Source organism: Geospiza fortis, unplaced genomic scaffold (assembly GCF_000277835.1).
Source record: "Geospiza fortis unplaced genomic scaffold, GeoFor_1.0 scaffold41, whole genome shotgun sequence".
NCBI lineage: Eukaryota > Metazoa > Chordata > Aves > Passeriformes > Thraupidae > Geospiza > Geospiza fortis.
The window spans coordinates 21,839,032-21,866,322 of record NW_005054299.1 but is presented as its reverse complement, the minus strand read 5'-3'; the positions used below and the strand labels follow the sequence as shown (position 1 = coordinate 21,866,322).

Below are 27,291 nucleotides of genomic sequence, written 5' to 3'. Positions count from 1 at the left end.
CAGCAGGAGTTCTACTTTCCTTAGACCTACCTTTATCTCATCGGTGTGGCCCTGTACAGGGTGTGGCAATATTTAAAGCTGGACTGAAGGAAGATGGGGAAGCTTTTAGAAAAGAGGAGTAGCTCTATTTTTTACAAGGCAGGCTAGTTTGAAATAGTTCTTACCACAGAACAAAAACATGTTTAGAAAAATCTTACAAGATGGAGTCTGAAGTTACAACCAAAGGCTACCAATTAAAACCAAAGGAAAATAAAAAGCAAGGAAATAAAACACAGAGAGGGTTTAGGCATCTGGCTGATGATGACTGTTGAGTTTTCTATCAGTACTGGTCACAGGCCATGAGTTGCAGAGTCCATGCAAATCTAACTTCACTTGAATATATGACCAAAGACTGGAGCAGAGAACAGCTAACCAGCTGGAACTGCAGCAAGAGCTTCCAGTTCTTTTTAAAAAAACACTACTATTTATCTTGGAGATGAATGAATTCAGACAGACTGGAGCCAACAAAAAACCCATTAAAATCCAACAATTAAAGTCGACATTAAAATCTCACCTAAGAGAGAACTTTTTTTTAACATACATAAATAACATTGGTATATTCTGCCAAATGTGTTCTTATACATGGACACATATATATTCTTCTCAACTAATGCAGGAAAAGTGCTTGCTAAGTACTCATATTTGGAAAATTAAGACATAATGAAGACTCCGTAAACTTTCACTTAAAATTGTCTTCTAAATAGCAGTAGGATAGCTGGAAAACCTGAGCTAGATCTCAGGACATATCACCTTTCATAAAGGAATTCAGTAAAGAATTTACTGAACAAACAAACAAATAAATTAACTGAATTGCTTTCCTGTAGGGCCTGAAAGACTGGAAGAGTTGCGAGAACTCATGTACCTATAGCAATCCATAGCAGCTAAAGAGCCAATTTTGGCACCTCTGGTCAGTACAACTTCAGTCTCTATAATGCTGATCTATTATATTGAAGATGGCACTGACACAGGGCAGGGGAACAAACAACTAACCACTACAGTACCTCACTAAAACAGAACCTGAAAGGTGAAGAAAATAAAAACCTCCCCCCAGTTTATAAGATTTTCATTCTTCAAGTCACAAAGACTTCAATCTCAAAAAAAACCCCAAAAACTACAAATTCACAGAGAGCAGGAGGATGGAAGAAAAACTAACTTGATACAGCAGAGACAAGTCAATTTAATGCATTAAAAAAAAAAAAAGCTCAGCTGAGACAATGCTATACAAAGATTTAATACTTGTTGTCCAAAAGGGTATTTGCCTCTTTTAAGTCTGGTACTATTTTCTCCTTAATTACAAAAATTCAGTCATGTTAAAGAAGCCAAAGGACCAAGCTGGATAATGTAATCTAACTTAAGTTTTTGAGATAGCCTAACAAGAAATAAGTCCTCTTCCATCACATCTATTTTTAATATATTAGTACACAGTAGCCTACAATTGTTTGCACAATTAGGATTACTTTGCAAGCCCCTCTTTGCTCTGAAACGATTGTGCCCAAAATACTGCATTTGCTTAAAAGTATCACTATGAAAACTGTAGAAATAAAAGAGGCAGCTTTAAAGAATACCCGACCGAAACAAACCATTACAGCTACTTCTATAGAATATTCAGACTAATGAAGACAAGAACAAGATAAACTACAGTGATCTAAAAAAAGAAATTGTTACTCCTACATCAGGAGGATGTAAAATTGAGGATGTACAAAAGTACCACAGTAACAAATTAATAAACATGACAGATTTAATCAGAAAAGTTAAGGAGAACAGATTTTATTGCTAGTCACAAGATGAGTTTTATAAGACTTCATTGTCAGTAACAGACACAGGGAACTTTGTCTGACATACATTCTATTTGCCATAAAACTAGAAAACACCATACAGTGCAACTGTATAGAAAAGTCACACTTTGAGTAACAGGAATATCTGACAGACTTCCTAATGGCAGCAGCACAGCTATCCATGAGCTGGTGAGTAACCACAGAAGCATTAAAAGCAAGTAGAAGAAATTCTGCTTGCTCCTCCTTCCCATTTGGTATTTGCCAGGACAAGCAGCCATAAAGGCATGGTGAAAACAACAGCCAGCTCCTCTAGTGAGAATCAGCATGCAGCTTCATTCCCAGGTGAGCCACCCATGCTGTGACACGCTCATGAGGACCTGCCACCTGCAGAATGATGGCCTGGAGGTGCTGAGACACCACACAGCCCCACCAGCATCCCAGTGTAAAGAATGAGAGGGAGTGAAGGTCCATCTGTTGACCAGGTGCTAACCTCTTAACAGTTGAACTACTCCCATGCCCACACATCCCCACCCAACACAGGTGGATCACAAACCAGCTGTACTTTCTGTGAGGTTAGCAATATTCCTGCAGTTTTAGGAGACCTGTAAAATGACCTGGTTATTTCAATACCTATAATGACAACTAGAACTACAAAAACTATTATAAAAACAGTTTTACAGTTGTTAAAAGTAACAGAAGACTTGTATTAAGTAACTAAGGAAAAACTATGCATCTGCAGAGCAGATCTGCAGTACAGCGCCTAACCAAACCGGTGCTGCTCCAGATAATTAACAGGAAGGTCTTGTCATTACTTGTTCTGAAGCCTCTTTTGCCCACACCCGTTGAGCTTCATATACTTTGTTTATTGCTCTGATAAAACTAAAGCAATGAACAGCTTCCAATGAAATCTGGCAAAATCATACCTCATTAAAAACATACCCTTCAATAACAAATTTTTTTTAAATGTTAGATGTTTTAATATAAAAAAAGTTTCAATATAAAAGCTGACTTTAATTTCCATAAAATGTCAGAATGTCTTTCTAATGATCTTTCAATATAGAAATGTACATTTCTGTCTTAAGTACATATACATGTAAATGATTTCACATAAATAGTAAAATGAAAAAGTAGTACTTGACTGAAAGTATCTTCCCTCTCCAACTATACTTTGAATCCACAAAAGTGTCAAACAGTCATCAACCTTTTAAGTAATACTCCAATTTAAGTAGCTTCAGATACCAAGACTATATGTCAAAACATTCCAGTAGTTCACATAACCATACATCTTTTAAAGTAAGATAAGTAATTTTCAAGATTTTCTTAAATTTTTCATATTTATGCAAACATGACATCAGATTTTATTTTAATAATGTAGGCATCATATATATGTGTGCACACATCTTACACATATGTATGTGTACAAATACATCTTACTAAAGGTATCTGGGATGTCTCATAATGCTTTACAGCTGACAGTTCTTCCAAGTCACTTAAGCTTCTGTGGTATTTTATAAAAATTAAACAGTTTAATACGCAACGAATCAACTGCAAATAAAATGTGTTTAAAGAAACTAGCACAGAAATGTAGCTTATAAGGCCTGATACCAGCCACCAGGCCTTTTATCTGCCTACACCCAGAGTAGATTTCACTGATTTTTATCAAGGCTAATTCCTGATTCCAGATTCTTAAGCTTCCACAGAAGCTGTCTGCAAGTTGTAATAAACATCCTTAAAAGCAAGTCTATGGAACAGAATCAAGTCTCATTCTGACTGCCCTGGAAAGTAATTCATCTAGAAGCAATTAAATAACCCAAGCTTGTAAGCATTTTAAAAAATAACAGTTTACTAAACTATGCAGCACATTTACAAATTCACTCTCTAGGAAGCAAAAGCAAAGGTTTTTGACCACCCACACACTCACATTCCATAAAGTTGCATGTGTTCTTTAGGTTGTATCTGGATGAGTATAAATTTTATCTTTTTTAGGTACTAAATATACTAAGTCTAAGACTCGCTGAACTACTTGCTGCAGGCCCAGAGACAGAGAAAGGCCAACTTTGTAGCTACTGGTCCCACCTCTAGCAAGTGCAAACTTTTCTGGACTTGAAAATCAGAAAAAGCCCACTTTGTCAGAGAAAGCTAAGGTCTGTGTTGTCTCAAGACCAATGCAGACACTTCAGAAATCTGTCATCATTAGAGAAAATACTTTTCAAATATTAATGAGGTGAACCAGCCTACTGTATCTAAAACTGATCTGTTAGCTGTGGTTAGTTATAGCTGCACTGAGTCACGTTGTACCCTGACTCAAAGAGAATTTTAAAACTGACCCATGCTCTACATACAACATACTTCTGCTTTCCCCTCTCACATACTCCTCCATGTTGGGGGCCAAAACCCAAACATTTCTGGAGCAAGAAAAAGTACAGTTAGTGGGCAAAATATTTCCAATTAAACAAACCAAAATATTTCCAATCAAACAAACCAAACAAAATATTTCCAATTAAACAAAACAAGCACAAGGTCATCACCAAAACTTTGGTGATAATCAATATTATTCAACAGGTAAAGATACTAAGCATTTAACTGCTATGACCAATTCCACAGCAGCTTTAAATTGCACTGAGTGGGAAAAACAGATGAGAAATGCCTTAATACAGAAAGGAAAAAAAAGGCAGATTGGCAGCAGTACATCCAACATCTGACACATCCAATAACCTAGAAACTTTATGTCTGGTGTATCCAGATGCTCTCTACTTATAAGAAATCTCTAAGGGAGTAAAGAGAAAAGACTGAAGAGTTTTGTTGTTATTTTTAATGGAATAAGGGTTACATGTTACTTTTTAATAAAAGAATGTTTGCAATCAAGACTGACTTGCACACAAAGCAAGCAAGTGAATATACTCTTGTCTTCGAAATGTGCTTCTCACAGGACAACCCAGGATGTTCTGAAGTGGATGTCCTGAAATGGTATTAATAAATTATCCAGTGCTGTACTCTTGTGCATATGTGGTTGTATGGGGATTTTAACCGTGTTCAGCCAGCATGGAAAGCAGGTACATTGACACAAAGAGCTCTAGCATCTTCTGTGCTAAACAGAAATACATAAATTTACAACTGCATAATTCCTCTCACACTCCAGGAATGCAACTGATCAAACATTTAATCCTAAAACTGGAATCAAGTATGCAACAGTTCCAAACTTACTTTACTTTACTCTTACTCTCAAGAAATGGGAAAAGTGGTAAGTAAATGCAAAAGGTTTCACATACAACATTTGTAAAAGACTAAGCAAATTTTGTTTATTAGTCTGCCTTAACCTTTCTGGAAAAAGTAATCTTCTGTATTATTATAAATGCTGTAACTTAATGTAACATACTAAAAATGCATTAAAGGCACTCTTAATTAAAAAAAAAATTAAATACATGAGCCTGTTTGATTCCACTTCTCTTTTGTTTCAAAGGAAAAACTTTTCACTGAGCTCAAGGAAAATATATTGCTTGAGCTCTATTTCACCAGACAAGGGTTAACTTTTTCATGTACATTTGCTATAAATACTCCATGAGCACTGACACACTAATAATACTCAGAGTTATGTACAAATCTACAAGTTGTGCTGCAGGTTCTGTGATTCTCTTCCTCGGTAAGTCAATTCTGATCCTATGGTTCAGCTTAATTACGTCTGCATTATGCTTCACAGGCAAGACATACTGGGCAATTTATTTTGGAAAAAAAACCACCTTGTATCTCTGCACCTTTTCAAAGAAATGGCACTTGCCTTTATAGCTAAGGATAAATTTAAACTCAAAAAACCCAGAGCATTAACTTCCACATAATGCAGGCTCTGCAGTTTCAGATGGATACAAAGTAATCCTGGATCAGTGTGTACACTAACACATACTATTAAGCATCTAAATTCCTACTCCAACTGAGAGTATTACTCATACAGCAAAAAGTCAACACAGAACTAAGTTCCAAAAGTTTTTTCCATTAATAGGAAAAAAAAAAAAAAGCTGTATTAACATGTATCTAAACAGAATTTTCAAAGTTATTAGAATGTCAGAATTTAAAGAAGCCTGGTACAGGAATTCTAGCTACAGTGTACGCGCACTACAATTTTAGCAGGCATGCTAAGAAGTGCCTGCATACACAGGGTATTAGTGCAAGGAGGAAATGGCACGTGAATTTTAAAACTCTCTTTCAGAAGGCCTATAACACGTCTGGGTCACCTATTTGCAGTATCAATCTAAATACGAGTGAATAAATAAGACAAAACCCACTCCACTTGAGCAGAGCTGAGGTCTCACAGCTACTGAGAAGAACAATCACACTGTGACAGTGTAACTTTCAGATTTTACACAGCACATAAAAGCATTAAAAAAATTTTGTACAACATCTACAGGGCACCAAAATTTAAGCAAAAACTCTGCTGGAAGCTAGGAATCAACAAAAACCAAGCAAATTGCTAACACACACCTACTTATTTGTTCATTATGAAAACTAAACTGGCAACCTACATACTATTTTATTTCTGTGAGACTGAGAAATCTATTCTGAAAATGAGAATTATACACTGTATTTTCCCTAAAGTCCTCCTAAGAGGCCTGTTAAAGGCAACACCAGTAGTTTAGTTTAGCAGTTTAGTACTGAACACTAAAAAACAAACCAATAAAAAAGCACCTCCACAAAATTTTAAATCTTATTACTGAAACATTTCAATTAATTCATGCTAGGAGGAAAGGCCAGAAAATTTCCTTAAATGCTTAGAAAACACAGTCACAGGAAGGCTTTAAATGCTGAGGTATTTGAAATCTTAAGACCTAGAACCTGTAAAAAGCTGAGAAAGTAAAAAACCAATCCTATCAACTATCTATATTTGCAAAGACAAGTTAGATCCACATTTGTATCTTGTTACCAGTATAATTAAATATAAGCATAATTTTCAATTTTGGGAAAAAAATAATTAAAATCATGTTTAAACCTGTTCCTTCTACATGGATCTCCTACAAGGTATTTGTTGGAAAAACCTTCATAAAAATTTTATTTTAAAATTTATATTCCTGTAGACTCAAACCCTCCTTAAATTTAACACCTTGAACTGACTGCTAAATATAAAATGACAAACAGTGGTTTAGAAATTAAAGCAACTTAGAATCATTTAACTTATCCTTAAGAACAAACAAGGTTGCCAAATAATGCAAATTATTTCTGGGTAAGATGTTACAAATTCGTTTTTAGAACAGTAAGTCCGTTCCCTGGAGTATTTACTGCTGAACTGTCATACTCATGTTTAAAATGCTTCTATCAAAAAAGAAACACCTTATCACCTCTCATACTATTTCAGTAAGCACTACTTAGTCTGACTACCTGCTAAAAAATCCTAGAAAATACACTCTGATTTATGTGCCAGTGGGGCCACATACATATGCATTTTAAGGTCCTTGTATACATCTTAAGGTAACTTTTTCTGTTGATACTACTAAAAGATGACTGGATAAGAAGTAGAAGTGTGCCATACTTTAAAGAACTAAATCACAATATACTAATGAGTATAACCAGCATGCAAAGATTAATCAACAAAACTTCCTGCAGGACATGGGAATCCTTTCTTTCGTGCAGTAGGAATCTAAACAGAATTTAAATGCCTCTCCTCTGCGAATGTGTTCAATAAGACACGCTAACTGCAACAAGTTTGCATGTTCTGATCTTTTCAGAAGGGTCTAGAGAGTATTAAAAATCTTACACTGCTTGGGACATTGATTTTAATTATTCCACTAAGATTTTTTAAGAGGAAAACAGACTCTTAGAGGAACCTGGATTAAAGCCAACTAATATGACAAGTAAACAGATCACAGGTCATGCTATTCATGCTCTGGCACAGTAAAACAGTAGTTATCACACCTGAAACTTTAAATATTAATAGTCACTTCCACAAATTTCAGAAGTACATATGAAGAAGAAGCTAAAAAATTAGTTTTTTCTTTCTAGATTTTAGAAAGTTAGCTACTAACATCTGACTATATTTAACTGCATGCTGTATTACATAGTTGCTACATGAACAAATAACTACTGGCAGGTTTAAACAGGCAAGAGAGCAGGAAAAAGTACAGGGATAGTAAAACTTCAGAGAAAAACAGTCCCAACAGAAACCTGAACGGACTTACCATGGATTCTGTTCTTCCAACAACAGAAAACCACATTTTGATCTCCGGGACTACAGATCCTTGAAAGAAAAAAAACAATTCTCCACTTCTCTTCCAGCCCTCAACAGCAACCACCAGCTCTAGTCTGCTGGATTTTCCAAGATACCCATCAAGATAACTCGGAGCTCGATGCTATGACACAGTGTAGCATTTATCAACACCAGCTATAACCAATACAATATTCAGACTCTTACGTAATCAGTTATGCTGTTCTGACTCCCATTTACTTTAGAGGCTTTATTAAACTCTGAAAACTGCTAGAAAAAACAAAAAGGGAGCCCTTTTGTACTAAAGACAAAAAACCTCCAAATTAAACAGGAAGTAATGTGCTGGCCCACAGATGGCTAAGAAGTCACATGCGAAAGCCCCCAAAAAAGTGATATATTTTTAAAGTAAACTGCATGCACATGCAGCTTCCAAATCATCTGGATTTCATAAAAACTTCACCACAATGTGGTTGGGAGTCTGGCAGCTTTTAACATCAAAACATCTTTCAGGGTTAGAGCAACCAAAGTCTGCACACAACCTCAAAAAGCAACACTGTTCCCTGTTCCCTATGCCCGACCACTCCTACCAACTACATTTCCATATTCCATTACAAAAGCTATTGCTAATAAAGCTACAGAGTATTACTGTAAGAAAACATGCAATATCTACCAAAGGGCAGAACAAGAAGTTATTCTTCTGGATCACATATGAAGCCATACACTTTAATTTTAAATAAAAATAAAAATTGTTTTAAAACATTCAGTTTAATAATTGCTGCTAGGTATTTTCTCAATTTATTAAAAAAAAAACAAAAAAAACCAAAACCCAAACAAGCACAACACTGTTTACAGTGCTCTGGAAGCTAACAGCTGTTTCATAAGTAAACCTGTTTTCTCTGCTATGCTTGCATATAGCATATGCACTTAGTGCATATTTGCTCAGAAGGACTGTCCTGCCTCAGATAACACCAAAGTCAGGTGAATTAGGTGATGCACTGAATTTCTGCTCTCTCTGGCACTCCTAGCAGGCCTTTAAAACTTCTAATTAAATAAAATATGAATAGCTGTGATTAGAAAGTGAAAGAAGTAATGCACTTAAACATTTTACCTGTCTCTACATGGGAAGATGATCCAACAGAGGGTTCTCCAGGGACCTGACACTTTCATTTACTCCTTGACTCACCTCTTCAGGTTTCATTTTGGTTTTAATTATATTAATGTACACATGTTTGCAAACACCTAGTATCCCAAGGTAATACTTCTATCATAAGAATAAGCAGGTGCACAGCATTTCAATGCAAGCTGCATTCCTTCTCTGCTTGTACAACCTTTGCTTCAACTTCAATCCTTGTTTTTTGATTGCAGAAGAGAAGGCGTAACGATCACTTGATAATTAGGAACATTTGGTGTAAAGGTATTATATAACGTATGATTTCTAATTTTGTCATTAGAAACTCTTAACTGGCACAGACTTTAAGCCAATGAAACCTCAAAACTAATAAAAACTTAATCATTAGATTACAAATTTTTTAGATGTTTCCTCAGAGATGAACAGAGATTTACTAGGAAAGCACACATTTTTTTGCAATGGGTAGAAGGAAGAGAAACAGTCCATTGGTATTGTTTTTCTTTTTGACCTCCCCAGAATCTGCCCATTTTGTCCACCTCTAGGATATCATCAAGCTGCACGTTAACAAACTCAATCCAAAGCCCATGACAAGTATGAGAAGCCCTGTAACACGTAACAAGAAAGTCAGGTCAGCACTGACATGCAAAGGTATTCTCACAACATGTTACTGAGAGCAAGTATTCAGGAAATACATCACAGGAAAAGAACTTCTTTCATAACAAAAGCTAAACAGATTCATGGTTGTCCTTCACTGGTTGGAGAAGGGCCTGTTGACCAGCTGCATTTTCTACTGCTACAGCCCCTATTAAAGCACTGCAGAAACCAACAGTTCATTAAACACAACTGGGTCAGCAACCAAACTGGGCTCCTGTGCAGTGCAGGTATTTCTGAAAGTATGAGCTTTCATTTCTTCAACTTTGTGAGCACCTAATAGCCAACCTTTTACTATTAGAAAGTTTAGAAAAATCTGAATCTATTCTCATACTTGCCTCTCCCTCTCATTTCAGGCATTCCATCCAATGAATGTTTAGAAAATTTTAACAAATAGTCTATTGGACTTCTTCCTACCTTTTTGAAGTTAAAAATGAGAATTTTAACTTTTATGCTGCTAAAAGATATACTACTTGAGACAAGTAGAAATATATGCTAGTAAATATCACCAATCTAAGGAATAGAAAGAAAAAATGCACTAACCCTTGCTAGGCTTCTCAGTCACACTCACTCAGTTGTCTAAGCTGTTCTGCCCTGACCAGATTGAGAAAATTAATGTTTGTGTATTCTTTGTATTCTTCTTTACTCTTTTTTTAATGAAGCCTATTACAGGAAAAGCAACGCTGATAATTACACACAGTAAGCAACTTTGAACCTCTTGAAAATAATCCTACTTAACTGCTACAGCAACTTGTTTCAAACAATGCATACAATCATTTCTACCCAATGAACATTCTGATGACTTCATATTAAACAGAAGTTTCCATTGTACATACACCAAAACTAAAACAATCTGTTTCTTGCTTATTTCAGAGCAAAATTTAAAACATGACTGTTTTTATATCAGAATTCCAATATTAGGGCAGCACACAGCAGTAAGATAAAACAGGACTGCCTGAAACAGTGTTTCCTGCAACTGTGCAGATGAAAACTGTTCTTCCCATGACTGATGAGGTATTCCTTTACAGATGTCAGAAATCATGAAATGTATTAAATAACTTGTAAAACACTTTCAGATCAAGCTTACACACTGACCAGTAACACTCTTGCATACTGCTAATGGAAGCTAAATGTCAGTTGTTAAATCAACATCTAGAAGCCAGCCAGCTCCAATGAAAAAGGAAACTTTTCCCCCTGTAACATGCTGCTTCACTCCAGATGAGAAATTAGATTTCACAGAGTAAAGTGAAAAAAAATTACTTCCATGGCACATTTTGAAACATTCAGCAGAAATGCAGATAGCAGTCAGAAGTCTGATACATATTTAATCCAGTGTCAAGAACAAGTATTTGCTTCCCAAATTATTTACCCATTCCCTAAAATCAGAGCAGAAAATTGACTTTCAAGATCCTGAACTGTTTCCTTAATAATTGCTGATTGCTTAGAACTATACACCTGACACCAGGTATTTCTTACAGATGTCAGAAATAATTCTTAAAAGCTGATACCATGCAAGATTACCATTTCAAGAACAGACTATGAAATGAGTGATGGTTGTAAAAAAAAAAAAAACAAAAAAACCAAACAGTGCTGTTTAGAAGCAATTAACTATGTGAGGTAACTTAAAAGTAACACAATCATGTTTTCAGCTCATGCACTAAGTGCCAAGGAGTACCACACTGTTCTGAAGTTTCACATACTACACAGTGAAGAGACATTAGGAAAGACTTATTCCATCTATTGTATACCACCTAACCACAACACAGACTTTTCAGTATCACTGTTGCATCATTTTTAACAAGTTTTAAACTCAAAATATTATGTCTGCTATTTGATTCAGTTAAAAAAGCAAACCCAACCAACTAGTGGAGTCTTCCATCTGGTGGCTGGAGCTGTACGTGCATTCTATACATTACTATGTAGTGCTACAAGCTACACTACACCCTAGCTACTAGCTACAGCTACTAGCTACAGCATACAACCACAATTTTAGCTATTACAATGTAGGTCTCCACTGTAAAGAAACAAAACTGAATCCATTCTTGCACCTCTATTCTGTGCAAAAGAAAAGGTGTTGGGTTCATGGCAGAAAGTATTCCAACTCTAACATATACATTTGAATAGTTTGGTTTATTCATCAATTAACCCACATACACATTCTTTGTGTTTACTTCTTTACTTTCAGCAGAAGTGCTAAATACACCTGTTAATTAATTCCATTTAATAGCACTGCTAACTTTTGGCTCTGAAAAAATGGAATAAACCTGTAGCAGAGGTTTGAACTGAAGTGTCATAATAACTACATCCACATTATGTTTTCCCTTGTATTGTCCCTATCTGTGTATTTTACAGAAACATTTCCCAATCGGAATAAAAGCATGATCAACACAATGTGCACAAACAACTTAAGGGAAACAGACTTTTTCCATTAGCATTTTTCACAGCAGGCTTTTTTCAATAAGATTTAAACAAACTGACTTCCATACCTTGGCAGCAACAATGCTCAGTCCCATTCCATTTTGTTTTTTTAGTGTTACAGTGATAATTTCAGGTTCTTTTCTCAAAGGCTGAGCCTATCAAATAGCGAAGGGGAAAGAAGAAAAAATTCAGAAATTCATATTCACTGCCAAGCTAGAAAAGTAGCTAAGCAAAATAGTTCATTACAAACAAACTACTTTGTTAGAGCAGCAGGTCTCACATCCTAAATAATATATCTGGTATCTATTTTACAGGTAGAATAGCTAACATTTAATTAATATGGATTCATATTAAGTACTACACCTGTGTTATACTACAACGCTGAAACTTGAGGTCTACTCATTGTTCCTCCTTCTTCAATTCAGTAAAGAGATTACTAATGAATCACAAATCAAAATGTAACCGGTCTATAAAACTGTAGTAACTTTTAACAAAAACTGAAGCTCAGACTTCACAGGCCCCTATTAAAAAGGTGAGGGTGATCTACACAGAGAGCTCAATTTTTAGTGCTGCATCTAGAAGATGATATTGTCTTTCAGAATTATTAAGAAGCCAATTAATTTCAAAGGCAGAATTAAACCTTTGAAATGAAGTTCTAAAAAATTTCACTTCTGAATACTCTGTAATACAGCCAGAGTCCCCAAACATGTTCAGTAATTTTTTTTTTAACATCTCTTTCAACATTGCTTGTTCCTCAACTCAAAAAGTTGTCATCACAATCTTCATTAGCTGAACAATGTCAGTTGGAGCACACCAGCTTGTATTCATACTGAAACATAACTGCAAGTTCCACAAGACCCATGACAAGTAAAAATATAAGCCAAGGAGAGTAATTTAAAAAAATATTAGTACTTTCTGATTGAGTTCAAGTATTAGAAATAAAAGTAGTTTTTAAGCTGAAAATAGTAATTAAAATATGATGCTATATCGCTTTAGTTGCTCTAAAAATTATTTCACATAAAGCCACCCTCTTTCCAAAACCAAGCTGTTCTGTAACTTTGATATTCAAACAGACAAGCAGAAAAAAGCCACCACAAAACAAACAAACAAATCAACCCTTACAACAGAAAAGAAAAAAACCCTTACCTTGCACTGAAGTGAGACCCTTTTTAGTAAGTATAATGTAAAGGAAAACTAAAGTTTTTTGGTTTTTTTCAGGAAAAAGCCTCAGACTAGAACTTAAATATTTGGTTGGTAACTGCCAATTTATAAATTAAAGCAGCCTGGGGTTCCGTAAGTTATTTATAGACCCACATCCATATATTTTTTGCCTGTGTTTAGAAGAAATTTCTTCACTGTTTATTCTCAGATGGGGGAATATAACAAAGTTTACTTATGTGAAAATTATAATCATGCTACAGCCTAGAAAAACAGTGACTTAAAAAAATCTCCAAGCAGTTCCTTAAATGCACCAAGTCACTGATGAACTAGATGTTTAACTATGAATCCTACTCCTCCTAATCAGGGCTAAAACTGATCACATAAAACTCAATGCCTTGCCAAGATTGCAGTCAGTAATTATTCACTGAATCAATATTTACCAGCTCAGCATTCTCATGGGACAGGTGACTTTCGTAATCTGCACCTTCAAAGTATATTGTCCATGTGCCTGGTGACCGTGGATGAGGTATTAGTCTACAAAAGCCTAAAAGAAAAAGTAATGTCAATATAGTCATGGTATTTTCTCAAAAGATTAATTAAAATAAAATAGTATTCATCTTTTTATGTTCATTAACGTGTCAAATCTTGTATCTCAGATGCCATTATGGGCTTTGCTGCAATTTTATGCTACTACCTACAAAATCCTATAGTTCTATAGCTGCTGCTTCTCAGAAACATACTTATTTAAAAACAGTGCAAGCTCACAGAAAACTCCGGGGCTACAAAATATTGCTTTTACCAACCAGATTCAGAAGAGACATGAAACACCAAATAATTTTTTAGAATACAAACTACTAGAACTCTGATTAAAACAGTGCTACAGAAATTTATTTTGCAGAGGGTCTAGCTAACCAGTCTTAGCATAGATTTAGCAGAGGAGAAGCTCTGTGTGCATTCAATATGGTTTTTTAAACACAGCACTGCAATTTACAGGTATTTAGTTTGATTTCCTTATTTGAAAAATTCCTAGAATTTTGAAAAAGAAGCCACCGCAATTCAGAATTATCCAACATTTTCTCCTAAATCAGGGACACTGAGAACACACATCACACAGAAATTATTAATCACTCCATTCAAATATATGATATTCTCCTCCTCATGAAGACCATTTTTCTACAATTCAGTTTAGATTGTTTCACTCCAAAAAAGTCCCTCAGCATAATTTAAGGGATACCCAAAAAGCAAAATTTTGAACATATGCATTTTAAAAGCCTTACTTATAATGAATATACAGCCATTTGTATGGCAACGAATTATACTTACTAATTAAACAATTTATTCTACTAAGCTCCTTTAGTCTCAAAATTACCCTCTGCTACTAACTGGACCTTCAAAACAGTGAGTTTCCTACTTTTCTTTTAAATGCAAGAATATAGCTTTTCTATAAACTAAGTTGGAAGCAACAATTGCAAAGGTTCACTGTAGTACAGAGTGAGTCTGCTTTTTTAATAGCCTCCTTTGCTACAGCCTCTTATTCTCCTATTTACCCTGACATTCCTGTACAAGTTTTTTTAAACAACTGCTTTTAAGCAGAAAATTAAGAAATTCTAATAAAATTGAGTAGCACCAAATAAAGATTATAACTTGTTTATTTACTGAAAATGCTCAGAGCAGTAAATGCCCTGCTTTACTTCCACAGGCTGAAGTCAGCTTCATGCAACCGCAAGATCTATCATCTACTTGTCATCTGAAATTCTGTTGGATTATAAATGCCCAAGCTATTAGTTCTTACACTGATCAACAGTGAAAGAATTATTTTAACCTCATGGGGTTTTTTAATGTTACATGGAAGCAGCTGATGAGTAAAAAAAAAAAATTATTCTAACCTTTTAATTCACATTAATTTTAAAAACTAAAAAAGTTTTGGAGCTAAGGCAAAACAATATTTCAGCAAGCTCTAGAACCTTCAAACTGAAAGAAAGGGACAGGGAGAAAGGGTAAGGATTAAAAAAACCTTAATAATTTTAATGGCTTGCAAAAGCAAACACTTGAAGAACATAGAATAAAAAGACTGAATCATACACAAAGAAAAAGTGGCTTACACTTTACTAAAATATATTTTGCATTCTGTGTTTGCTACACAGATCATTGCAAAACAACAAAAGAACTAACCTCTTTGACAGAGTGGATCTAAAAATTCTTGTAAACCACTTGGAACATTTCTGACAACATCACAGGAATAGCCATCTTCTGGTAAGAGAAAAGGTAGCTGTAAGTCAGGATCCTCTTCCAGCTGGACTTCTCGGCCATCACTGCGAGCAAGTTCATCAGCTGTATTTTCTGCAACAGTTACTACATTCTCTATCAATTCCTGGACAGAAGGCAGAAAGACATTATTACTACAAAGTGATCATTTTATTAAGTTAAAAAACCTTACATTAAGAAGATGCTAAGACTGCAAGAAAAATCAACTTCTTTGGCTCTGCTATGTACAGTCAGTACACTGCATTGCTTTATTTTATGAAATCCCATAGATAATTATATTAGCAAATGAGACAGAAGCTCTTATTTTTACTTCAGTATTTTCCAAACCTGCGGTGCATGTTTTTAATTTATTTTTAGTTTAGTTCAGACTTTGTAGTTTGGTAGCCAATACATAAAAATATTTCCAAGCTACATGTCCTTCCTCCCATTCCCTCAACACCTTCTGAGCTGTTGTATTAGTGCTTCTGACTTAATAAACAAATGTATCCAAAGTTAATAAAAGATGGACTTTGTAGATAATGCATTCAGCTATATAAATATTAGACTACCTCTGTCTTTTTTTGGAGATCAGTGAACTATCAGAGTTTACTGCAGAGTGTTTTTTACAATTCTGCAATAACACAGCTGTCTTTTGAATTTTGCCATGGATAAAACTTAGAATAGTCAGTCATCTTAAATATCAAGAAAAAAACACAGTCCCAAAACCAACATTATAGATATATATATACATACAAATTCCAGGTGTCAATATGTTAATCAAAGGACAATCTGTCCACTGCTTGTATGGAGGGATTCAAGATCCCTCAATATTTACCTCCTACATGTCAAAAAGTGTAGTGTTTCTGATGCTTTCCTTTGATTTCTACAAATTAGCAAACTTTGTTCCTTCTAGTTACACAGAACCAGATTTTAGGGGCACTTTGTTCTCTCTTCTAGCACCTTTCTGTATTTCATTACAAATGGTGTAAGATGCAGTGACACTTCTCTGAATACGTGCAACATGGAATGGTACCTTCCTTTCCAACTTAGCATAAGAGATTCTTGTTAATACCGTGCTTGAGTCGGGGAAGTACATCCACCAAAGGTAAGATAGCTATTGACAGCCAGAGGTTTTTTATCTCCAGTATGTTAAAACTGGACAATGAGTGATAGGAGAGACTTACTGTTGGGATGAGTGGTTCATCTGGAGCACAGTGATAATTCTGCAACAAGGCTTGTAGCTGCAGAGAATTCAGCTTAAAGCAAGTACTGTTAATATTTGGAACATCCGCATGTGAGTATTTGTCCATGGTAAGCAATGTGGTTGCCTAGAGGGGAGAAAAAAGTCCCAGATGACAAATTAAAATCAGAATAAAATTTTAAGCCTTATGTCTAAATGCTCTTTAGATATGGGAAAAGAGAAAGCAAGAAGACAGATCTGTAACAGAAGCAACATCAACAGCCTCCCCAAACAAACACTAAATAAAGATGCATTAATACTAAATCTGTAATAAATTTTCCAGCTGCTCTTCCTGTCTCTGTTCAGTATAGTTACAGCTCAGTCTTACAGCTCAGTCTTCTTTCTAATAAATAGAAATTTAACAGCCATGTTCACTATTAATTTCACTTGTAACTTAAACATTAACAATATTGAAAACATGTTTTGTGTCTTTACCTCAATGCTACCTCAGCATTCTAGGATTGACTCACTCAAGCTATGTTTGTCCACATACTATTTTCTAGGAACACAGCATAGGCAAATATTGTCTTTGAATATACGAATATGTGAGAAGTGTTAATCACAAATACACTCACCTGTACTATTCTGCTCAGGTGGCAATCAGCAGCCAATTCCAAACCCTGTTTTTCTGCCCAGGCCTCAATGTGGCCAAGCTGTTGGCGCATGATAGCTCCCCAGTAATGTGAACATAACCCTGAATCTGGGGCTGTAACTAATCTGTTAAAAAGCCACATGTTGATAAAATGAAAGAGCTGGGAGAAGAGCTGTATGGTCAGAGCAGCATTTACTCTGCATCGTCGCAACAGGGACATGGCTCCAGTCAAGGTATGCAGCACATCATCTACAGAGATAAAACAAAGTCATTCATGTTCACAAACTGCAGAGTACAGCTGGTTTAGGCAATAACACGAAGACACTCAAGTCAGGCTGGTGAATGCTAGGCAGAACCTATGTGTATTTAATTACACATCTTTCAGAAATACACTTACTGGTCTATGATTTTAAAGATAGAACAATATTCAAATGCTAGGTGGAACATAACTCCTGAAATGAAAATAAATTCTTGGGGAAAATATTTATCATGCAAGTAAATAACTGGCTATACCCAATGTTTAAATCACATTCTCACTTCAGTAAACTGATTTTTCTATTAGTTTTTATAACAAGTTCATATTCTGTTCTTCTGTGCAACCTTTATATTTTACTGTTTCAAATGCATATTCTAATTATTCTATAGCTTCTTCTAAGTATCAAATTGTACTCAGAAATTTCAGCTGAAGTTATTTGCACTGTATGATGCAGTTAAACTACAGAATGCACCTTCTTTTCACACATCAGATTTTTAAAACACTTCAAAATCCCATTTTCCAATTACTCCCCTGCAATATTACCTAACAAGCAAGAGGGACTTCTATTAGCATCATCAAGAGCAAACACCCTCATATGCTTCCCAGTGGAAGCAACACATTTATCTCCAGGTCTTCTTAAAGCAATACTTTTAATTGGAAATCTCTTTTGAAGAGACCATTAGTTTTTTTAGAATTGAAACTCACGATTGTGTCTGAAAAAATATCTATAATGCTTATAAGAAATCTATAATGCAGCTCAAAAATAACTGGAATAATAAACAGCATCTGCTTTTATTCCACTATCAGTTTGCTACATTTTCTGCGTTTCTGTCCCCAGAAGTACTCTCACAGTACATGGCCCTACAAACATAGCAGCGCCTTTTCAGTCTTCCTTAAAGGTTCAATGCAGGAGAAAAAGCAAGAACAGAAAGCTTAATACCTAAAGTACCAGAAAGTATGCATGAAATTTTCATAGTTCAACAGAATGCTCTGTTTAATTGCTCTGCAGATCACTTTTCCTTCAATTATTGAGGCATTAGAAGCCTGAGCAGAGTCACTGAGCCAGGATTACAGACACAGGGTGATAGCACACATTGAGCAGGATGCTCTGGTGGCAAGCATCATGTTTCAAGTAGCAGGGAACCCTGGCAGCAATCTACACGGCCAGCCAGCCTGACCTTAGTAGCTGGGAGGCTCTTCATCAGGTTCTCCCATCACATCTCTACAGTTATGGGAGGAAACTGCCAAGGTGAGGACTGGATAAACTGATGGCAACACATGGCTGGACAACAGGACTCGGTGGATTTGCAATGTCCAGTTGGCAATCACAGATTAGTGGCTTCTCTCATGTTTTGAGGGGAGACTGATACTGTTTAATTAATACCTTCAATTAATGATCTGAGCAATGTGATGGAGCACATTCTCAGCAAGTTCACAGATGATACCAAGAGGGGGCAAAATACTGATACACTAAAGAGCAGCAGCATTTCCCAGAAGGGCCTCATTAGGCTGGAGGAATGAGCTGACAGGGATTTCATGAAGGTCAAAGGCAACTGTCAAGTCCTGCACGTAGGACAGAGTAAGTCTGTGCAACAGCACAGGACAGGTGCCACCTGAACAGAAAACAACTCCAATGAAAATTATGGAGAGATCCTAGTAAACATCAGGATGAATGTGATTGAACAGCGTGTTGTTGCTTGAAAGGGATCCAGTTGCACACTTAGCTGCTGAGTCAGCAGCAGCGCAGCTGGCAGGAGGGAGAGAGGGAAGCAATCCTTCCTATGCACTCAGCATTGCCAGACTGCCTCTGGAGCACAGCATCCACTTTCAGAAACTCTGGCACAAGGAGGATACAGGTTTAAGGGACCAAATTCAGCAGAGATCAAGTAGTCTAACCTATTTTAGGCCTCTGAGGATTATTTTCCTCTGGATCATCCAGGAATGCTGGCATGTAGTTATTAAGCTCTGACTGCAGACAATGAACCAGGTACCTGGAAGGAAATGGGGAAAAAAGTGAATTTTAAATCCTCCACATGTTCATTACAAAGGTTCTAAAGAGAAGAGTTCTATCAAATTACAAGATTCCTGAAATTTCTGTGTTATGAATGTGATTATAGGAAACCCAATAATACTTTTTAAAAGGGCTGAGAGACCAATTTTCCCATAAATTTCCTAGAAATGTTGCACAAATAATTAGGTTGTCTGGGAACAAGCAATATGCATTTACATGCAATATTGCCACCACACTGGTAAGAGACAGTCATATACTACACAAAGAGATGCTGTCAGGCCAATCTTGGGTTCCATCAGCAGTGGTTTGGGGAGAAGGAAAAAATCTGCATATGAACAAAAATTAAGCCTTTATTTTGATTAATGTTGTGCTCAGCCAATACTGTTATCTTTATTCAAGAACACTTTCCTCTGAGGGTTTCCCCTTCCCATTTGGTTATGTAATACAATTTTTCTTTAATCAGTACTGTAATTGCCTGAGCTGACAAGTATAGCTTGATTTTTTTACTCCAAACAAAAACCTGTCCTTCTTTTTTTAAGAGAAATCTATGCAAAAAAACCACTGTGAAAATTGCTATTTAGGAGTATTATGAAAGTAGATTATATTTGGAAGCCTTTAAAGAGCACAAGACTCATTACTTTAAAGACCCAGGAATATTTAAGCCTATGTATTTACATACTAACAGCAAAACTAAACTTTCCTCACAATTTCCCATTAAATTAAGAGAAAGCAATCAACACAAACTAAATTTCCCTACAATTATCATTGGCAGCCTCAACTATCACAAGATCATCTAAGAGATAAAACTTGTGCACAACTCAGTGATCCATATTCACAAAACAGGGCATCTGTCTAAAGAAGTAAGTCTAGGCCATTCTTTTAAGTTTTCCTCTCAGGTATTTAAAAATACTCAAAGGATGTTATTGCAATATCTAAAATTTGGCAGAAATGTGAAGTTGTTCTATAAATCAGAGAAACAAAGAAAATGGTAATTGAAACAGAAATTTGATAGCCTTACTTGAATGCCATTTGAACCAAGTGTGCCAAAACATCTTGTGCATCCACAGTAATTCGGCTAAGATCTCTGTCTTGCTTTATGAAATTGAGTAGTTCAGATGCATTTGCCATCCAAAAGGCAAGGGCCCCAGCAATATTCTTCTGTTTCTGTAAGTGGAAAGAAGCAAGAAATAATACAGGGAAATAATTTTCTGATAAAGCATGGCAGATTAAAAAGGCTCCAAAAGATAGACCAGTACCTCTTCCCATTTCACCAAACATCTCTCAGATACCAGATATTTGCAAAATGTTTGTACGTAATACCGCAATTGCTGTAACTACTACGTTCAATTTTAACATGTTCACTGAGCACATGAAATGCTAATAAATTGTCAATAGCCACATCAATGAAAGCCACAGTGTAAGCATCAAATTACACAGTGCTAAGAGCTTAGCAGATGCAGTATCTGGTAATCTGTGCACTTTTAAGCGCATATTCACTACTGCCCACTGCCACACTGATACTGCGCTCACTGGCTTTGATACCACGTGATTCAGTATCAAGTACTGATCTATCTCACCATCTCCCGACCACAAATGCCAGGCCAGGCAACCTCAGATGAAATCCAAAGAATAGGAACCACAAACAACAAAAAAAGAAAATAAAGGGAAGAAAAAGAACTTTGGTCATTTCAATCCACATTGAAGTGCGTTAAGCAGAAATTATGGAATGCCGTAAAAGTTGCAAAGTCAAAAAAGGATTTTAGTACTGCATGTTCCAGTTGCTGAATGAGTGTTATGAACTGTTCAAGTCCAGCTGTTTGAGTATTGTATTTTGATATGGAAGCAGCATGAGAAACTGAGCTAAGCCAACATAGCTAGGATCAGTTCCCAGCAAATATATCCTACCTGATCAACCTGGTCTACCTCCTGGAGAAAAACGGACGAAGGAAATCAAACAGAATAGAAGAAAGAAACTTGTGAACAATCATGAAAGTTTTAGAAATCAAACACTAAATATGAAGGTACAACACATGTTCACAGTTATACACAGATGCATTAACCAGTAGTTACAATGCAACTGAGCTTCTTCTAAAAAATTAATGATTTTACTAGGACCAGTAGCACAACAGCTATGAACTGAAGTGCCTACATGTCAAGAAATTAATGTCTTAAACTAGTTGCCATCCCAGACTGGTTATTCCATGCTCAGTGTGCCAGAGAATCCTTGCAGAAATTTTTGCAGGCAATGGGGTAACTAGCCATCCAAACAACAGATCCTGGGAGCCATTTGCCCACACTGCTGCAATAGAGACAATATACAAACACAAACAAAGAGGGAACAGAAAACCCCCATCCAAAATGGAAAAAACGAAACCAACCCAACAACAACATTCAGAAGAAAACAAAATACACAGAACACCTAGGACAGATTTAATACATGACTTTTCAATTAAAGAACAAAAAGATTGTTTGAAACAACAGAAGAGTCAAATGAAATACCATACTAAGTTTCTTAAATGTTGGTAAATATAAAGCTACACTGAGTTAAAAGAAAAAAAAGAACGCACCAGATGTTTGTCTGATTATTTAGAACTGAGCTCTTAATTATTTTTTCTTTCTGTTCAGATCACTCTCCCCCACCTGCAACACAGTGAGCTTAGATGCAAATATTTGAGATGTTAGTGTTTTAATTTTAGTTAGAGCTCAAAACACCAATTTGCTGCTTTTTTGTTTCCTCTCCCTTTCCAACCAAAGCACTCTTAACTGACTGAAGATGTGTTGGCACAGAACAAAAGGAAATGCTCCTTCTACAAACAAATGTTAAAATTTTAAAAGGATGAAAAATGCCACAGAATGATTTGGAAAAAAAAAAAAAGGATAAAAAAAAGGGCTTTTTAATATGAACTAAATTTCTAATCCTGCTTTTTTATTGAAAGCACTGAGCCTTCTCATAGATCTCTCGTATTTTATACTTATCTCATACAAAGTCATCTATAATATTTGGATATAAATACTATATATGAAGTCACAAATTTAATTTGTTAGCAAATACTTCTTGAGTAGCTTCACAAAGAGACTTGATAGCTTTCTGATCTAGGCAGGCAAAATTAAGATCTCAGTCATTAATTTACTCCCACAATATAGCACAGGATTTTGTGCACCTTCTCACTCCTGTTTTGGGCGCCTCTCTCCGCTTGCCACTCATTTGTTTTCTGTGTCTCTCACACCATCAGATCCCCTTCAGTGCAGGAACACTTTACACTTGAGACACACAAAAAAGCTATTGTGATACAATTTATTACATGGTGATCTGACTGTGACAGCCATAAATACAACCACTTATGTGTTGTATTGCATCTAGCTGTCCTTGCACTAGGTGGTAGGAGAAATATTACTGAGTCACTGGATGGTGTGGTCCCCCTTCCTATCAGATGGTCTCTCCCCCAGGTGTCCCTTTCCATACCTGGTTCGGTGGTCTGTCCCACGGGTGGCCCCTCCCCATTGGCATCCCATTGGCCACGGTCCTCTTTCCCCGCCCCCTCTCCCCTGGGCACGAAACCCCACAGCAAGGGACACAGCAATGTTACACCTCAGATGAAGTAATTTGACTTAGCTAATCTTGTACTGTTTCTGCTCCGCTAAGACAGGTCCAAGCTAAAGACATTTTACTGGTCCCTAGAACCAATGTATTTCTTTGCCTTCAGACTATTAACCTTGAAATTCACTAAAGTTTTTCTCTTTTGTCCTGGGTGTATTTTCCCCCATTTCCTCTGGCTTCTTTCACCATGACATTTGAATGAACCTCCTCCCAATTTCTATGCAACCTCTGACTCCTTTCAGTTAATTTCTTGCAACTAGGCAACATCTTTCACAAACCACAAATACTGCTTCCCTGCTGATGTGTTCCGTAATATTTAGGTTGGAGATTAGAATGCAGCTGAAGTTACAAGGCTGTAGAAATGGCCTTCCACAAAGGACAGTCCAGACAAACAGCTGGGTTTAACAGTTTTGTAATAGTATTAGCAGGATTATAGAAAATACATTTGCTTACAAACACAAGGCTGCATGTGACTTGGGAAGCCCTTCTCAGTGCAATAAATGAATGTTTTTCACAGGATAGTCTACTTTCGAGCTTTGATTTGTTCTCAAATCAAACTGATGCTTGAGTCCATCCCTCTAGTATCTTCTAACAGTTACCTCGTCAGCCATTCAACTAGGAACAAAAAACTTTATCTCTGCTTTCCCACTGTACCTGCCTCTGTCACTACAGATCTTTTTAGGTTCATTATAACTAGTACACATTAGTTCTATAAACTGAGTGACTTTCTTTGATTCAAACCTGTAATTTCAAGTTTCTATTTGAAGCCTACTTCTCTCTGTTTACTTTCCATTCTAGCTGCTGAACTGCTGATGTGCAGGCTCTTGCTAGTTCATGTTCTCCCCTGTAGTCACAGTCTCCCCTCTTACAGAGACAGATTTAATTTCTTTTTTTTTAATAAAAGAGCCTGATATTAATTTTTGATACCATTTCCATTTTATCAAATATCCACTGACTGTGACATCAAGATTCAAACAACTGTGACATCAAGATTCAAAGCAACATACTAGTTCTTCACATCAGAAGCAAACTGCTGTTCTGTCTCTGATCAACTTTGGAATGTACACAAATCTTCCTTTCTTTTTGGCAAATCTTACTTTCTTATTGCAAAGTGTCCTTGACAACAGCATTTCCTCCCAATCTTTCTTGTGAAAGGTAGGAGCTTGTTGTATAAGATTACACAAGTGTCTAGAGCTAACATTCCCTTGCTGAAAACTTCACTAAATCTTTCCAAAACCTGAACAATTTTGGTTTGTTGTGAGTTTCATGCCACTCCTGTTGATTACTTTCCTATTCTCCCTTACTCAAGCTGTTGTGTAACACTTGCAATGTAAATTCTCTAAGCAGGATTGACACATTTATGTTTATGCCTGTATATTATGTTATGCCTGTACAGCACTTAGTGCAGCAGGGTTCTTGCTGCTACTCTGGCAGCACTATTTGCAACGAACACACCTGTTTTAATAAACATAGAAACAGATTTCAATTTTTCTTCTGAGAAAAACCTGCAGACAAAGAAGCTTAATTAATTAATTACAGAGGATACATGAACTAGTACTCCTTTTTGAGAAAATGACCAGTCTGTTACCAATGCAAGGTACACAAGGCAAGGTACTGTCTAATATCACAGACAGCCCAGTGGATCTTATCCTGAATTTTTACACAAAACAGAATTTCTCCTGTGATTCTGTGGAAGTCTTGCACATATAGTAGCAAGAGTGTTAGACTACATATAAAATGTTGGAACATTTGAGAACTTGTATTTCTCTTTAAAAAGCAGTTGTGTCAGCTTGCTTCAAGATGTCCAAGGTTTACGTCCAGTTTCATGTTCAAGATGTCAACCATTTTCGTGGTTACAAAAGTTGTAAAAGTGACAGGGTCGGAATTTAAAAGTCGTGGTTCTTTTAATACATTCATTTCAAGTATCAATCAGTGCAAACAAATGCCACATATACAGTGTTCTTTAATAAGCCAATCCAACTTGTTTTACAAGGGTTCACAGCCAGAAATGTTTGCAAAGATCTTACCTTCTAGAAAGGAGTCACCTCTTGTCAGGGAACATAATCTTCAGAGAAACAGCCACTCCCTAACTTCCCACATTGCTCAGGAGAGAGTTTCTTACCACAGGCATTATTCACTGACATAAAAGCAGTGACTGCTCCTCATAAGGGCAGTCAATGCAGGTATTACTGTTTAATCAACTACTGTTAAGGTCAGACTAAGAAAAAGGCTAAGAAGCTTGCTCGATTATCAACAAACTGTAGGTAATTCCCTTGACATATTTCGGCAGAGTAACTCACCTGTATCACTCCTTCCATCATGTTCACCATCTTGTTGACTATTGCAATGACTTTGTGAGTACGCTCAGCAGGAGTGATGTCAGGTCTGTATTGGCTGGACAATACATACCGACATGTCATATACAAAACATATGTTGGTGACAGCTTAAAATGAACTGTCGAGCTATTTGTGTAATTTATAATGGCAGATAAGAAGGCATCTTCAGCTGCAGACAAAGAGGAAAAGAAACAGTATGTCGTAAATCCAAAGACAGAAAGAAAATTAAAGACAACAATTTCATAACTTGAGGCATAAAAGATTTACTTTGGGAAAAGAAGAGGAAGGGAGAGCAACTTACAGTCATTTGAACTATAAGTTCTCTATTATGTACTACAGTTAGTTAGATATACTAACAAACACTTCCATATAAAGCCAAAAAATCTGACCATTGGGAAATATTTCTGTACTATTTCCTATCTACTGAAAATTTGCATCTTCAAAGGAACAAGAAAATGAAAGACTTCTCTTGCACATTTTACTCCAACAAAGCTCTCATACTACTAATAATCAGTCTTTGCTTGCTCACAAATCTATTTAGTTCCAGGTATTTGAAGTATGGGCAATCTCTAGTATGTTATTTTGCTACCAGATCTGAGACCTCAAAAATCTGGGGGCCAAGATAATAATAAATTAAACTCTAAATGACAATGTAAACCTAATCAGACTTTACAGAAAATGGATTTTGACCAAGATGCAATCTATTACACAAGGCACAGAGAATCACATAGAAGACAATGAATCCAAGGTACTGTTAAGGAGATGGAATTAAAATTTTTTCACATTTAAGCTGAAAATCTGAAGGAGTTGAAATGCCATCAGAATTAAGATACGCATGAACATGCCTCAATATCTAAATTATCTGCTCACTCTCCCAACAAAACAAGTTATACTGTTTATACTGTCTAGCATCTGTATAGTCACAGTTTCTTTCAATGTTCACTTACATCACTCAAGTTTTCAAGCTGACTAAAACATTACAGTATAGAATAATGCATTAACAGGTTAGTATTGTAACTTCACAATTTACTCACAGCTTTCCCTGAATTCAATACTGGCAGGCAGTATCAGTTCTGGTCCATGGGTATCCTGAGATCTAAAGAAATATGAGAAAAATTGAAACAAATAATCCACATGGTTGATATTAATTACTGTAAAATTACATATTACTCCAAATACACTGGTTCCAAATATTGACACAACAACCTTCCACAGAACGACACTTTTTTTACCTTTCCTCCAGAATCATTCAAGCTGTATTTGCCAGCAACACAACAGACTTGAACTGTGGAGTCTATGATAGTAATGAGCACCCTCTTGTGTGCTGCACAGCAGACTGATAGGATCAGTTTGCCATCTGCCATTTACAGTATTCAAATAACAAATTATTCATGGACACATGAAAGAAACTGAATGAAGCTTTGCCTGAAACATCAGCTTGGTTATAACAACTGTACTTGGCTGCCTTTCATGCCTTCAAAATTTATGAAGATTTTAGTCAACCTATTCAACCTTTTCTTCTGGTAAAGAAGGAAAGGAGGTCAAACCCAGTCCCTACCTAGCTGTTGCTACATTACATCAAGAAACAGCTATTAGCCCCAGAACTGTCCTCACTGAAACTGACTGCAGAGTTATTTCTCACCAGAACCCATC

The 27,291-nt window shown here is 36.2% G+C and overlaps 1 protein-coding gene across 20 annotated transcripts in view; it reads right to left on the bottom strand.

Moving 5' to 3' along the window:
- The window catches only part of AFDN (afadin, adherens junction formation factor), an 81,674-nt gene that overhangs the window by 29,408 nt on the left and 24,975 nt on the right, over window positions 1-27,291 (bottom strand). For 12 of the 20 annotated variants that reach the window (XM_031059317.1, XM_031059350.1, XM_031059288.1 and 9 more), the window contains 10 exons: window positions 26,673-26,734; window positions 25,602-25,807; window positions 21,609-21,629; window positions 20,722-20,867; window positions 19,589-19,683; window positions 17,420-17,685; window positions 16,789-16,932; window positions 15,533-15,731; window positions 13,801-13,904; window positions 12,268-12,354 (listed from right to left, as the gene is read on the bottom strand). In XM_031059317.1, the coding sequence (XP_030915177.1) occupies window positions 12,268-12,354; window positions 13,801-13,904; window positions 15,533-15,731; window positions 16,789-16,932; window positions 17,420-17,685; window positions 19,589-19,683; window positions 20,722-20,867; window positions 21,609-21,629; window positions 25,602-25,807; window positions 26,673-26,734 (1,330 nt within the window). The remainder of the gene's footprint in view (window positions 1-12,267; window positions 12,355-13,800; window positions 13,905-15,532; window positions 15,732-16,788; window positions 16,933-17,419; window positions 17,686-19,588; window positions 19,684-20,721; window positions 20,868-21,608; window positions 21,630-25,601; window positions 25,808-26,672; window positions 26,735-27,291) is intronic. The other 8 variants (XM_031059362.1, XM_031059336.1, XM_031059325.1 and 5 more) reach the window with 1 other exon arrangement.